We start from the raw sequence: 14,525 nt of genomic DNA, 5'->3' as shown, positions 1-14,525 counted from the left end.
CTGAGACACTTTTCCTTGTTGTGTGTTATTCCTTGTACACTGAAATACATGCTTGCCAGCTGACTTGGTGTTTTTAGTCTTTTCACTTCCTTTTGAGGTTGGGGCTCTGTATTTTCATTACTAGGAGCAGCCGTACCACTTCAATGACAAACACTTTGTTTAACAAAACCGATAAGGGCGAAATTACTAATGAATATTCTTTCTTTGTTTCAATCTGTCAAATAGAAGATTTTTCTTCTCTGCTTTGTCTTTACACTTGTGTTTGTGAGACACAACAGGTGCTAAAACAAATAGTTAGCTGCTGTCCCAAAACTCTGAAGGCAATCAGTGCTGATGAAGGCAGAGTCACCAAGCAGCAGTTATAAGTGGAGGTGTCCACAGTGCCTGAGGCGAGGACGAAGATCCGGAGAATACTTGTAATTTTGTGTCCTCTTCCACTAATTGAAACAAAATGAAAGAGGCAGACTGGGAGGAACCCAGCATGCATGGCAAGCATAAAAACACTCTGGAAGTTTCCTAGAAGCAGAAAAGAACATGACCTTAAAAAGGGGCGATAGATTCATTGAAACTGAAGGTAAACTCTCTGAATAGTGACTAAGAGAAAACCTTCAACTTTTCTTATCTTCCTTAATGTATCTCTATTTGTAAACGATGGCTAGTGGGTGGAACAGGAAATCTTGGGTCAGATATCCACTGGTTGTTTTGGAAGCCTCGAAAAAAAACCCAAAAATAAATAAAATAAAAAAGTAAAAATAAAACTAGAAGTCGTGACACCATCCTGAGTTCCACATTTGGATCTGCCTAAACCTTCCTCCCACTTTATCAGCTGACAAGCCAAAATGTCATTACCTGCGGTCTGGGGAACAGTACCAGCATCTGCCAGTGTACATAAGCTCAGGTGAAATATAAATAGACCAAGACAAAAAACAGCAGCTGTGGTAATACAACCAGCCTAATGCCCTCTCTGTCATCCATACACATCCTGTTTGAAATACCAACCTTTTTTAAAAGATAATATGCTGTTGTCTCCTCACATCAGGATAAAAGTACAGCACTGTGGATCAGAGGTTTATGTGCCTGCTTTTGCAGTGGTAAGCTAAGGCTGCATAATAAGCAGGTTTGAAGGCCACCAACCAGGCCTGGAGATTTAAAAGAAACCTGGGCTCAGCTGCACCTAATGCTCTAACCTTGTATTGAAACGTTGTATTGTTCATCAGCCCATCACTAAGTGAGAGAGCACGCCCTTAGTTCCTCGGTAGTCAGAGATTGAGTGCAGCGGAAATTGATTTAGAGGTTGAAACTTGGCTTTGGCAAAACTAATGAGAGTGGAAAAAGCTGGATGCCTGCGGTCCATAATTAGATAGTCCCTGCTCATCTTCAGGTCAGCATGACCTAGCACATTGTATGGTGGATAGGATACTCTTTTTAGATTATCAAGAGGAAGTGGCACATTACAGTGTCTATGCATAGTTATGCCGATTTGTTTTAGTTTAAACGGGAGTTCCTTTCGAAACATGAAGGGATTAGTTCAGTTGTCATGGGAAAGATGACCTGGCCTAAGAAAACATTTGAACAATGTCATCTGTGGTCCAGTAACTGTGGGAATAAAACAGTTTCTGTCAACATCAAACACAACCTGAATGAATGCACGCATCGAGTGATTCAAATCCACGCTAGCTGGTTCTGCATATCATCCTCACCTCTCCTCGCAAAGCAATTGCAGCTACATGCAGCAAAAACGTCTTTGTGGAGGAACAGAGAGCATTTGAAATTAAATTTGTAGTGGTTAACACATTTGCCTTACATGTCTAAGATCAGGAAAGAAATCAAGAGGTCACAACCTTAGTGTGCTCCTAGTCCCAGTCCCAAGCTCGGACAAATGGGAGTGTTGCGTCAGGAAGTAAAATCTGTGCCAAATCAAAGTTGTGCATCCATCTGCTGTGGTGACCCCTTGGGAAATAAGGGAGCAGCTGAAAGCACCTTGCCAGTTACGTGAATTCATGCACTGCTTTGAGCTACTCTACAGATTTGTCCACGCATACTAAATTACACTAAAACAGTATCCATGACTTTTTCCAGCTGGTGTTTCTTTCCCTTTCAGTGAACCAGACGTCTTTCAATTTTTATGATGTGTCACCAGTACCATAGAGATGCTGTTGCTATGGCAGGTTTCCCACAGTAGCAAACACTCAGGCAGTTTGCTTCCCTGAAATTGAAAAGTCACTCTGCTCACAGGCTCCCCCCCCCCCCCCCCCCCCCCCCTCTCGATTTGTTGTTCTTAGCTCACCTGTTGCCATGGCGGCGTTCATATTTCCTACCAGAATAATAGAGCAGCATCATAGAAAGCTGCGCGTAAGCCGATTTTGAAGAAACCTAGAGACTGCATTGATTAACTCCCTGGATCAATCTGGTTTTATGAGCTTTAAATGAACTTGATTTAATGAATGTGACGTAGTAGGAATCCAAGTGCTTGCAATAAAAACATCTTCTGGTGGGAGAAGCAGCTTCAGGGTTGCATTAAACAGCTCCAAGTTGAGGTGCTGAATACCAACACTGCAGATGATTCTTAGAAGTGAAGGGACCTTTCAGGGCCAGACCTGTATCTCTATGGATGTAAGTTGAAAATGAGTGGTTTGCTTATGTCAAATTCCTAGTGACTTTTTATAGGTTGGAGGATATCAAAGAATGCTGATGTAACGCCTCATTTAAGCAGCAAACTACAAAACCAGGGAGGTTAAAGTACTGTGTTTTTGTCGTGCTCACCCTTTACTAATGCGTCTGCTGTCTGACGTACACTGTGCTTCTAATGATGCAGTCTCATTTCATTCAGTGAGGGATTTTAGAAAAGTGTAAAGGCTTTGGATTTAGCAGGATGCAGCTCTTTCTGTCTCTTTGCTGTTTAATTCCCTTTTCTCTCACTCGCTCTGTCTCTTTATCTCTTCAGTCTATGATGTTTGATGCACACTGAGATCTTTGGAGCTCCTTTCAGTCTGCAGTGGTGTGTTAGTCTCCAACACTCTCAGCCAGACACACAAACACACAGTCACTGATTTCCAGCCACATACATAACAGGGATTCCCATGTTATTGTCTTTGCATCTCACTTCTGTAATCAATTCTACATGTTTCTCATTTGTAGTCGTTTTGTTTATGAGCTCTTTTGAAGCAATCTGCTTGCAAAAGTTTTGACTATCATGAGGTTTTTCTTCTTGCAGTGTCTTATATTAAAATAAAGCTCATCTGAGTTTATTTTAAAAAGGCTAAAACCTTTCCCCCAAGGGTGAGTTTCTATTTCTGAGATTGTCTAGATTAAAAGCAGAGGACATGTCACAGACAACGCTCCGTGCCTTCATGATATGACATTAATGAAGAAACACACAAACACTGGAAGGTGTTGATTTTACATGAGCTCATTAGCAGATGGGCAGTCTCTCAGGTCTCTGCCTGGAAGAGGAACTCTAACCTTAGTCATTAGACAGTGACTGTCAGCAGTGTCACTGTCACATTTGTGACATGGTAACAAGCATGTCAACTGTTTTCCGGCTGATCTTTGCTTTTTTAACTCAAAGTGTCAAGTTTCAAAAATGAAAGTCTGATTTTCAGGTAAAAATGGAGTAAACTTCACACATTTCCCTCTAATATTTAATTTGTCTTTAGTCACAATCGTTAAATAAGCTGCCGTAATACAATGAAATCATCCTCTCTGCTTTCTGTTTGCTGCTGCTCCATGGTGACGCAGTTGTGTGAGTGGAGAAGTGGCACATTAAGGTGTCTTAAATTGAAATTAGGCACTTCATCCCAGTGGCCCACGGTGATTCTGTTCATCAGTGATTGCAAATTGAGTGACTAACATCCTCATTCAAACTTCACTGTTTGAATCCCTTTTATCATTCTTTCATCATCTTCCACTTTCCTCTCAGCCGCATCTTCTGCTGGTACTGCACCGATCGAAACAAATAAGCTAAAAGATTTATGTTTGTAGTTTAGTTTTCAGTTCATGTCCGCAGGCTGAGAGAGAAGGCAAGTACAACCTGTCAGGTTTGCAGGTTCTCAGTCTGGATGTCTAATGCAGGAGAAAACTGGAGATCAAGTTGAATGGATATGATTTATGCAGGGAAATTTTGCTTATGATTGCTGATTCTGAATTAATCTTACACAAGCAGCATGCTTGTTGACCTGTGGATGTACCCTTTTCCGTACCCTGAATGTATTGTTTGAGAAAAAGCCTTCCAAGCCATACATTTCTAAGTAGACCCCCCTTCCCCACCCCCAAGACACAAAGGCACTCCTGCACGTTCCATCTCAAGGTACATGCTGGTTTGGAGTTTGCCTGCTGCTGCTGTCATGAGTATTCTATGTCCACGTAAAAGCACCAGCAGCATGGAAGCAGCTGCTAAAAAGCTTTACTGGAAATGGAAGACACAGAGCAAATAAAGCTGGCTGATAAAAAGTAGGTTTGACAAAAACCTTATGAGGCATGCAGTAAGAATACAGTCCTGTTTCGCTGCAGCAAGACACGCGCCCACTTTTTTTTTTATTAAAGGGAATGGATGCTCAAATAGAATCTGACTTCTGTTCACATGATGAATGTCTCACTTAGAAATGAAGCTCTGCAGTTGTTCCTTCTCACAGCTGAATACTGATGACCTGAAGATAGGAAAGCATAAAATATTTACAGGCTCACTGTCACCTTGAGACCTCGTGTGCCACACACTGCAGTGATCTTAGTGGGGAATCTGTTGATGAGGTTTGGCTTATTGTTTAGAAGCTGGCTCAGTAATTAGGATTAGAAATGCTAAAGCAGAGCTGAAATAAAAAACAGAAAATTTCCTTCTGCGTAGGTTTAAGACACACTAGCTCTGTAGTGAACTCACATTCCTTTCAACAACTTACTACTTTTTCTGTGTCCACTTTTCAAAGCTACACTGTCTGAGACTGAAACGGGGAACCTCCTTTTAGCTCCTTTCAGCAACTAATTTATTGCAGATTTGAGCTCAGTTCAGATTAAGCTCTTGTCACCGGTGCTAGCTTGTTGCCATCCAGCTTCTCTGGCTTTCCTCCAGTGGCTTCAAAGGACAGTGTGCTCCTGTGACATTATGTAATGGGATTCCAGTTAGGAAGGCAGACATTTGGACTTGAAATCGTCACCATGTCACAAAACTGGAAAAGAGAGCAAAAAGAGCTGCAACTCATAATTATTAGCTAAGACAAGTTTGTTGGTTAGTTAGGATTTCTAAAACAAGCAGTGTAACAAATACTTTAAACGTCTGTTTTTGAATAAGAAGCACATTCTGGATAGAGGATAAAGATTAATGCCTCTTATTGTGATACGTCATTAACACACTTGATATCAGTACTTTGTCTGAACATACAGGCTCTAAATTAATTCGTCCAGCGATTAGTTGAACCAAACTTATTTCTATCAGTGTATTTAGAGATTTGTGTTACTCACAGTGTTTTACGACAGCTTGTTTAGCTTATTTTCACTGTTAGCGTTTTGTCTGCTGTCATGTTGTTTCTTTGGAGCCAGTAGTGACCATACTGGGATGAGAGGGCTGAGTGCCAGGTTATAATCATCCGTAAACTGTAGACATGCAGTGTGAGACACAAACAACTGTTAATTTGTACTAAGTAGAGTCCAACACATTTATCAGCGGGCTGATATTATAGACTTATTATTTGCTGGTAAATGAAGAGGATGGGAGAATCAGCCTTCCATGTTATCAATGTTGACGTTGCATAGTTTGTCCACCAGAGTGCAGCTTGTCCTGTTGTCGTGACATCTTTTGAATGCCATAATCCACCAGCCGATGGATAACTACACATAAACAGATTTCCAAAATTTTGGAATTTTAGGCAAATCGCGGTCAGTACTGTCAAACTCTAATATTATACACATAAAACACTAAAACTGCACTCAGCAGAACTGAAGCACAGACTTATTGAACACACTGTTAGAATATTAACCACTAAGAAAGTGATATTATTTGTTAGATAGCTGCACCAACAATGCTCCGAAAGAACCAGCACAACATACATGACAGATTTGGAAAATGCCATACAGAGTGAAGCCAACTGGAACTGGACGTATTGTTGATGACTGACTGCAAGTCTGTGACAGAATTTCTGTATCACAACATCATCATGGCTATAATTCTGACTTTGTCATTTTGATATCATGTGTATGAAAGTGATTTGATAGGCATTGGTAGTATTTACTATTAGATTGGTTCTTTTTTGGGAATCAGAAGCCCCTTATAAGATTTGGAGAAGTCTTCAGTATTCATTCATATGACAGCAATCAAGCATACCTGCCCACGGTTCGTGCACCTGGATAGTGTTTTAAAATAACAGGAATAGAGAATAAGGAGGTGCTGCTGGAACCAGATGAACTTAGGACTTTCTTTATGGTTACAGGTTTTGAGAGAGGGAAGGAGGACCTCTTGCCACTGCCTTTGAAAGAGGACTCTCATTCCATATCTAAGAGCAAGGTAAGAAAACTCACTCCACTGAGCTGATGCACCGTAAAGGCTAAGAAGGAATGATGGGTTGCTTCAGTGTGTAATGAGACCAGAGAATAAGGGAATTACTGCACATCTCCTTTCCTTTTCCGAGTCTAGCCTAAGGCGTGAGAGAGCCTACATTGAGATGAATCATACATCGCATACGCTGCTAAACATCAAACATTTATCAACTAAAATTCGGACTCGACCCGTCTTTCAAGCGAGCTCAGCGTGGAGGCTCGTCTAGTTTATCTGTCGAGGTCCTCATCAAATATGTCAGTGCAAACGTGGGTGTCTCGAGACTTCCTCTGAGTCACTGCACAGACACTATGAAATTGTTTTCATGAAGTATGAAGAGATGATGATCCATGCATGATGGTTAATTTAGAGATTAAAAGAATCTCTCACAGAGGCTTGCCAGGAGGAAAACAAGAGTTAAAATAATGTGTGTGTGTATTAAAAACATCCAGATGACATCTTAGATGACTAGTTCAGATGCAGAATCAAGCCCAAGCTGTGGTTTACAGCAGTCCTCACAGGAGTCGTACTCTCAGCAAAATAAATCTGAACGTTTGTGAAAAGTACAAAAGATTTGGAAGGAGGGTTTTAGCTTTGTTGCTTACTATCACGTAACCTCCATCCTGTCACCTACACTGCTTGTGTGTGTGTTTACAGCTTTAAATAGCTCACACACACACACCTATGTGGCCACTATAGGTCGCTCCGGCTGGCATGTGACGGGATCTGGCAGAGACACACCAGCAATTTTAAGCTTTGTCCTAGTAGCAGAGCTAAGTTGGGTTCTACCATGGAAACGCATGAGCTTGGTCGGAAAAAGATCTGCTAACCTCAAATAATGTCCCCGTGTTTTAGTAGACTGTGTTGGTTGTGTGATTTCAGGTAACCAATTTGTCATTAAGAGGCAAAACTTTGCTGACATTTACGTTTGCACTTTACAGACTACATTAGGCATTTTACCGATTTTTCTTTTAGTTGCCTGGAACAGAAATTCCCAGATTACCAGCATTAGTATTACTAAGGGTCTTTAAGGTGACCCCTTTGAAGTCTCCAACCTTTCAAGGGTGTGTTAACCGTTAGAATGAACAAACATGTAGCTTAAGAACAGATTTTTCTCATTTGAGTATAAAAATGAAGAATAAAGATCTTGATGTGACATCTCCAAGATCTGCCTTTTCTCTCCTGTGTTCTCAGTCTGAAACAAAGCTGTACAATGGTTCAGACAAGGATGTGTCGGCATCTGGGGGGAAGCTCACCAAAAAGGAGTCCCTCAAGGTAAGTGAGCTCAAAGCGGCTTAAGTCTTGCGTATCCAGGCGCTTAATTCTAAGGGCAGGCATAACGAGTCTTAATGAGGCTCTTTCATGTTACGTATAGCTCAATCACTGATGCTTGTCAACATGACGATTTAAAGTGTTTGTATTCAAACTGCGTGCCATTAGAGGTCATGTTTTTCGTTAAAAGCTCATACTTTTCTTCATGTAACAAATGTTAGAGTGAGTAGGACACAGTGTAGTCAAACATGTTGAAAAAAACTCAGAGGTGATGATTTTGTCCTTCAAACTTTACTTTAGTCCACCTGCCGCAGGCACAGTCTTGCAGACCTCCGAATATAAATGCGTTTCAGCTCCCACAGCTTGCATTAATTTGATGTGCGCTTTTTCCACACTTTAACCTCCTAAGACCCGAACTCTTCCACGGCATGCATTTTTAATTTCTCTTTGATATTTGGGCTGATTGGGACCTGATGAATGTAAAAATAAAGATTTACCAGATTTTTTATTTAGTTATTTTTTTTACCTAATTTTTGTTTCTAACAATAATGAGAGCCACATATTCGTTTGAAATTTCAATAGAACAGTAGCAGCATAATGTCCTCGTGAGTGGATATCAGGCCCTTGTAGAGCAAAATTGAGTATTTTGGTCTAAATAACCCAAAAATGTGATGTCCACATATGTGGACGCCAGGTCCTAGGAGGTTACAGCTGTACTCACAACAGGCCAATACGGTTGAGATCAGCTGACTGTTCTGGCACACAGAATATCAGTTATCCACAGGATTATAGCATAACACTGGAAAATGGAGTGGATGCAACTCAAACTCTACCTTTAAAGACCTGTAGTAGCTTTCATTTCTGGAAACGGATTACTTCCCTGTAAGCTGAGCTGTAGACATTAGTCAGACGGATTGCTTCTTTAATCATAAAAACATTGCTTTTGCAAAAGTGCTTTAGGAATTATTGCTTGGAACTGAATTTTGTGAGAACATATTGCAAAGTATGTGTGCTTGGTCTTTTTTTCTTTACTCAGTAGTGTACTGCAGCACTAATTTAATTGGAAAAATACAGTCTAATTAGAATCAGTCTTTTAAGATGATGCTTTAGATCCTAATAATTGATTTCTTTCCGACAAATATTTCTAATCAATTTCATTTTTGGGGGGTTTGTTTGTTTTAATCAAAATCCAGTCGGTACAAATGTTTTCTTTCGGGAAGTTGTGTATGTTGGGCCACACTCTACCTGATGATGTATAGAAAACACAGATTTTTAAACCTGTGGTGCACTGGTGTCATGCACATGTGCAGGCTTAAAGGGAGCCATTAAATGTAAAAGAGTGTACTCGACAGTCGAACAGCACCCTGGTGTTAATGTGACAGGAACACAGAGGAGTGTGATTTCACTCATAGTTTTTGTTGCCAAATGGAATTCAGTGGGAAGCCATGTCCACATAATGATGTCTTTGCATTGTCCCGCCCTCTGCGTTCCCTGTAGGTGCAGAAGAAGAACTACAGGGAAGAAAAGAAGAGGGCAACCAAGGAGCTGCTCAGCACCATCACTGATCCTTCTGTCATCGTCATGGCCGACTGGCTAAAGGTGGCGCATCCCACATTCAGTGTCTGCCTTGTGCTCTATATATTTGCATTGACAACTTGCCCTTAGGCCGGCATAAAATATAACATTACTTTTGCATTAGGAAAAATAGTGTTCCCAGCTGTAACAGTAAGACAAAGAATAAAAGAATCCCTTCAGGTTTTGGTAGCGTTTTTGAGTACCTGACTTTTTCCTGCAACTGTCTGCAGATCCGTGGCACTCTGAAAAGCTGGACCAAGCTGTGGTGTGTGCTGAAGCCGGGCGTCCTGCTCATCTACAAAACTCACAAAAACGGGCAGTGGGTGGGAACGGTGCTGCTCAATGCCTGCGAGCTCATCGAGAGGCCCTCCAAGAAAGACGGCTTCTGCTTCAAACTCTTTCACCCCCTGGAGCAGTCCATCTGGGCTGTCAAGGTCAGAGTGGACCTTTAAAAAGCATTAAGTCAGTTATGTAAATGATCCTAATGTAGCATCTTTTTAATTAAATTATGATTTTCAGACACCTTTTTAGAAAACTAACAAATAACTAAGAGAGCAACATAATAAACGCAACACCATCACAATAATCTAGCTAAGTGTAAATAATAGTAAACACTAAATATTGAATGTTATTGTGCAGCAGGCAAGACTGACAGCGCATGTTCACTGTTAAACACATTGTAACAATTAGTTTAAAGTATGCAGCAAGTGCACAGTTAACAAAAACGCTACAAAACTGTTATTTGCTCAAAAATGGCTCCGTTTGGAATCATCTCTTAGACTGCATTCTACTTCATATGGAGGTCTACAGGGATTCGTGTACTCAATGAAAAAATCACCATGAAAACAGTTGACATATAGCATTTGATTATGACATGATTTTTCTCAATATATATTTTTACATAGAAGCCTGCATGTGTTTGTTTGCTAGTCATCAATTGCTGGTATTTTCAGGCATCTAGCGAGTTCATAAGCTACTTTCTATCATGTCAAACAGCAGGCGTATGATCATTTTACCTTAGAAAGTGGTACCACAGCAGTGCCACTACAGCACACTTGTGTTTTTAAACCAGTGTCTGCTGGTTTTGGCTTAATTTTCTTAGAAATTGTTTCGCATTGTTTATAACAGTGTAATCATGAATGCAAAGCCAGACTGGTTCATTATGCAGACAGAGTTTTGCTTGCTGTCCATCGATGAGCAAAGCAGAATAAACTCTTACACATAATTAGGACTGAAAGGGCCCTTCAGTTAAAAACACTCATTTGTCCCCTGCAGTTACAATAGCGAAGCAGATGTGGATGTTAACTGTATAATGAAAGCCATGTCTTTGTTTCATTTAGGACACACACAGAGAAAATTATACCTCCAGCCAGCCTATTTCAGTTTTGGCAGTTCTCATTTTCCATTGTCCCCGTTTTCAGCTCGCCCTGCTTTCGGTCCACTCCAGTAATTTAGTATTCATCGCTGACCTTGCATTTCAAGCCTCATTTTTCGTTTGTTTGTATTATAAAAAAACAAAACCTTGAATCAAAATTACCAGTTTGTTTTGCATTACAGCGTTCCTGCTCTCCACTATTGAAATAAGCACTTCACCGGCTCTGTTTCTGTGCCCTCTATGTTCTCTCATTTGCATAATTACATATCTGTAATGCTGGATTGTTTCTGTTTGCGCATGAAATGATGTAAAACGAAAAGAGAAAATATAAAAAACTTGAGATAAAATAAAGAAATCACAATGAAAGACTTTTTAAAAGAAGAAGTAAAACACAGATCAAGAAACTGAGTAACTAGGTGAATGTTTTTAACGTGCATTCCCGTCCTTTCTTTGTGTCTTATTGTTATCAGGGTCCTAAAGGAGAAGCAGTCGGCTCCATCACGCAGCCGTTACCCAGCAGCCACCTCATTTTCCGTGCTGCCTCTGAGTCTGATGGTAGGAGACAGGCTGTCATTTAAAGCCATTTCTCTGACTTTTGTCAGCAGCCGCTTACACTGACTGATTGAGATAAACTATCAATTTGCATAATATTGGCATTAACAAAGCTGTATTAGTATCAGATGAATAGCAGATGATCTGACAGTGAGTGGCCTTCATTGGAAGAGGCACTGATCATCTTTGTTTTATAAACCATCTGCTATGTTTTGTCTCCGGCACGCTGATAAAGGAGACCTGTTCTGCTCATTTCCAGCCTCATATTTCTTTTTGTCTTAACTACAGTAGATGTGTATGACTCACAGTGCAAATGAATCATTATTTATCTTATATTGGGTCAAGGTGCCTCTGTCTGAAACAAGCATCTGTAGCTGTTTGCCTTCGAGTCCTGTGATCTTTCGTCATTGTTTTGTTCTTAAAAGGTGGGAAAGGCTTATGTGCTGGTAGACAGAATTTTATTCCTTTTACTCTTTTCAGCTTACAGTGATTTCTTGTACATACACTCACTTTGTTATTTAAAAAGTTTAACATAAAACAACATTTAAATGTGTGTACACGTGACAGAAAGGAAAAGCATAATGGGCCCACTTTAAACAGGAACCGGGCAATCGTGGCCTAACAACGTTAGCGTTTCTGGCCACAATCTAATCAAAGGTACATTAACCTTTATTATCTGAATCAGGCTGTTAGAATAATTTGTAATGTAGTTTCCAGGTAGTGATAAAGAAGCAATAAGAAATATGGTTAAATGCTCTGTTTGCTTTAATGCCAACATAGGAGACTTTAACTGCGGGTTGAACGTTGAATAAGGTGGGATGTGGAAAGGCTGGAATGGCTGTTTGTTATGAGGGCGGATGTGTGTATATGTGAATCTCAGTTTATGTCTGTGTAAATGTGAGAAAATGAAACAAAAGGAGACTTTGTGATAAATCGAAGGCTGTTCGGAGACACAGCAAGCGTGTCCTCTGTGTCTCTGTCCATGGTGCTGAAACATCCATTCCAGCCTCTCCATCATCCACTCGGTCCCTCTCCATGGTGCTGAAATAACTCCTGTTTTAGGAAGACTTCCAAAGTGAAAAAGCTTTTTAACTCACCCAGAGTTGATTCTGATGTGTGGTGAGGGGCTGTTGTGATTCACCATGAATAGATTTCATGAAAACAATAATTCACAAAATGGTTTCTGCGTCTTGTTTATCAGCTTAATTCCTGTTTCCAGGCCGATGCTGGATGGATGCCTTGGAGCTGGCCCTGAAGTGCTCCAGCCTGCTGAAGAGGACCATGATCCGTGAGGGGAAGGATGACATGAGCACTGTAGGCACTGGTGGGGAACACTCCATTAATTTCTACAGCCTCCTCAGAGCCCACAACATACACGGTTTCCAGTGAGTAGGAAATGTCATTTACATTAGATTGTAGAGCTCAGCTATTACTGATTTTATGGATTTAAAAATTATTTCTATGATATTCCCCTGCTTCTTACAGGTTCAATGACAGCGACCATTTGAAAGACCCGGACCTGTACTCAGACAAGTCAGATCGGGAAGGAGAGCAGGACCACGAGGAGTCAGATCCAGAGGGGCTGGAGAAAAGTGAGGAGAGTGACAGCGACACATCAGAGCGTCAGGACGACTCGTACATTGACCTGGACCCAAATGAGCATCTGCGTGAAACCCCATACCTGGAACAGTCCCAGGAAGAGTTAGGAGAGGTATGGAACAGGGGGTGGGGGTGGGAGGCTGCAATTTTGCTCTCCTTTGAACGTCAACAAGAAAAAGCATTGCAGATGAGATGTGATTGTACCACTAGGATACAATCTCCTAGGATTTGTAGCAGCAATTTTCATCTTTAAAACTTCATCTGAAGGCTTGTTTTTAATAAAGTTTCTCACATAATGAGGAGAAATTAGCATGTTCCTCTGCAGGGCTATTCAGCCTGTAACATGGACGAGCTTTGATCGCAGTGTGCGTGGGTGTCTGCGAGGGATGTGAGGATAAGTGTGAGAGTGAAAACACAGATTTCCGTCCTGATGAAATCTAAACGAGACAACTCAATAATTAAACACTGACTGAAGCAAAATGTTTACACTCGAGCTAATGAAAGCACCATTTGCACAAAAAGCCATGTGAACTTTGAAGCTTGTGGACATGCATAAAATTTGAAAGTAGCGTTAACAAAAGTTAAAAAAAAAGTGACAAGTGTCAATCTGTCATATATGTTACAACAGGACACGTGCAATTACTTAACCTGTCTGCTGTTTTCTGACTGTGTCCTCAGGCTGGTGAAGCTGCTCAGACAGAAACCGTATCAGAGGAGAACAAGTCTCTGATCTGGACCCTGCTGAAGCAGGTTCGACCTGGCATGGACCTGTCCAAGGTTGTGTTACCCACTTTTATCCTGGAGCCAAGATCCTTTCTGGACAAACTCTCTGATTACTACTTCCATGCAGACTTCCTGTCAGAGTAAGACATTCCATTTACCTTGACCTTTGTGAAACAGGCTTATCAATTGGGAGTAATTTGATGTGAATCAATGGTAATCGGACTTCAGCCTGCAGATAGTGGCATTAGACTGTAAACAAGTTGGCCTGGCTTTGACTTTCAAAAGAGAGAAAAAAGAGTGTTTGTGTGATGGAGGAGCATCAGTTCAAGCTTTTGCTTCATTCTCAGGGCTGCAATTGAAGAGAATGCCTATAACCGGATGAAGAAGATGGTAAAGTGGTACATCTCTGGATTTTACAAAAAGCCAAAGGTCAGCATAGCTTTTCTGCGTCAGCTGTTGGTCACATGTTTTGTATGTACATGACCCTAAAATCATGTTTTATGGTGCTTTTGAATTCACAGGGGTTGAAGAAGCCCTACAATCCCATTATTGGAGAGACGTTCCGCTGCATGTGGCTCCATCAGAAGACCAATAGCAAGACCTTCTACATGGCAGAACAGGTAACAACAATACTGCTACCGAGAGCTGCCTGATAGGTTCATCTGTTACACTGAATTTGGCTATATGAGGAGTACATATCAGATAATGTTGACAGGGTAAATCGATGACTGACAGTTTACATTATTTATTTTATAGGTATCTCATCACCCTCCAGTATCAGCCTTCTATGTCAGTAACAGGAAGGACGGATTCTGCCTCAGTGGAAGCATCCTCGCCAAGTCCAAGTTCTATGGTACAAACACGCACAGCACACTCACTGTTTAGTGCTGCTCTAATATTACTTTGACA

At 40.9% G+C, this 14,525-nt stretch overlaps 1 protein-coding gene across 3 annotated transcripts in view; it reads left to right on the top strand.

The window, feature by feature from the left end:
• osbpl8 (oxysterol binding protein-like 8) overlaps positions 1 to 14,525 on the top strand; it is a 93,566-nt gene that overhangs the window by 73,206 nt on the left and 5,835 nt on the right. For all 3 annotated transcript variants that reach the window (XM_085375589.1, XM_085375590.1, XM_085375591.1), the window contains 11 exons: positions 6,417 to 6,490; positions 7,715 to 7,795; positions 9,290 to 9,391; positions 9,598 to 9,801; positions 11,213 to 11,297; positions 12,514 to 12,679; positions 12,780 to 13,005; positions 13,572 to 13,756; positions 13,964 to 14,045; positions 14,138 to 14,236; positions 14,373 to 14,469. In XM_085375589.1, coding sequence (XP_085231715.1) covers positions 6,417 to 6,490; positions 7,715 to 7,795; positions 9,290 to 9,391; positions 9,598 to 9,801; positions 11,213 to 11,297; positions 12,514 to 12,679; positions 12,780 to 13,005; positions 13,572 to 13,756; positions 13,964 to 14,045; positions 14,138 to 14,236; positions 14,373 to 14,469 — 1,401 coding nt within the window. The remainder of the gene's footprint in view (positions 1 to 6,416; positions 6,491 to 7,714; positions 7,796 to 9,289; positions 9,392 to 9,597; positions 9,802 to 11,212; positions 11,298 to 12,513; positions 12,680 to 12,779; positions 13,006 to 13,571; positions 13,757 to 13,963; positions 14,046 to 14,137; positions 14,237 to 14,372; positions 14,470 to 14,525) is intronic.

Source organism: Diplotaxodon limnothrissa, linkage group LG17, assembly GCF_057381915.1.
Source record: "Diplotaxodon limnothrissa isolate DT_005_m linkage group LG17, D_limnothrissa_male_GT1.1, whole genome shotgun sequence".
NCBI classification, from domain to species: domain Eukaryota; kingdom Metazoa; phylum Chordata; class Actinopteri; order Cichliformes; family Cichlidae; genus Diplotaxodon; species Diplotaxodon limnothrissa.
This window is presented reverse-complemented; position numbering and strand designations above follow the sequence as displayed.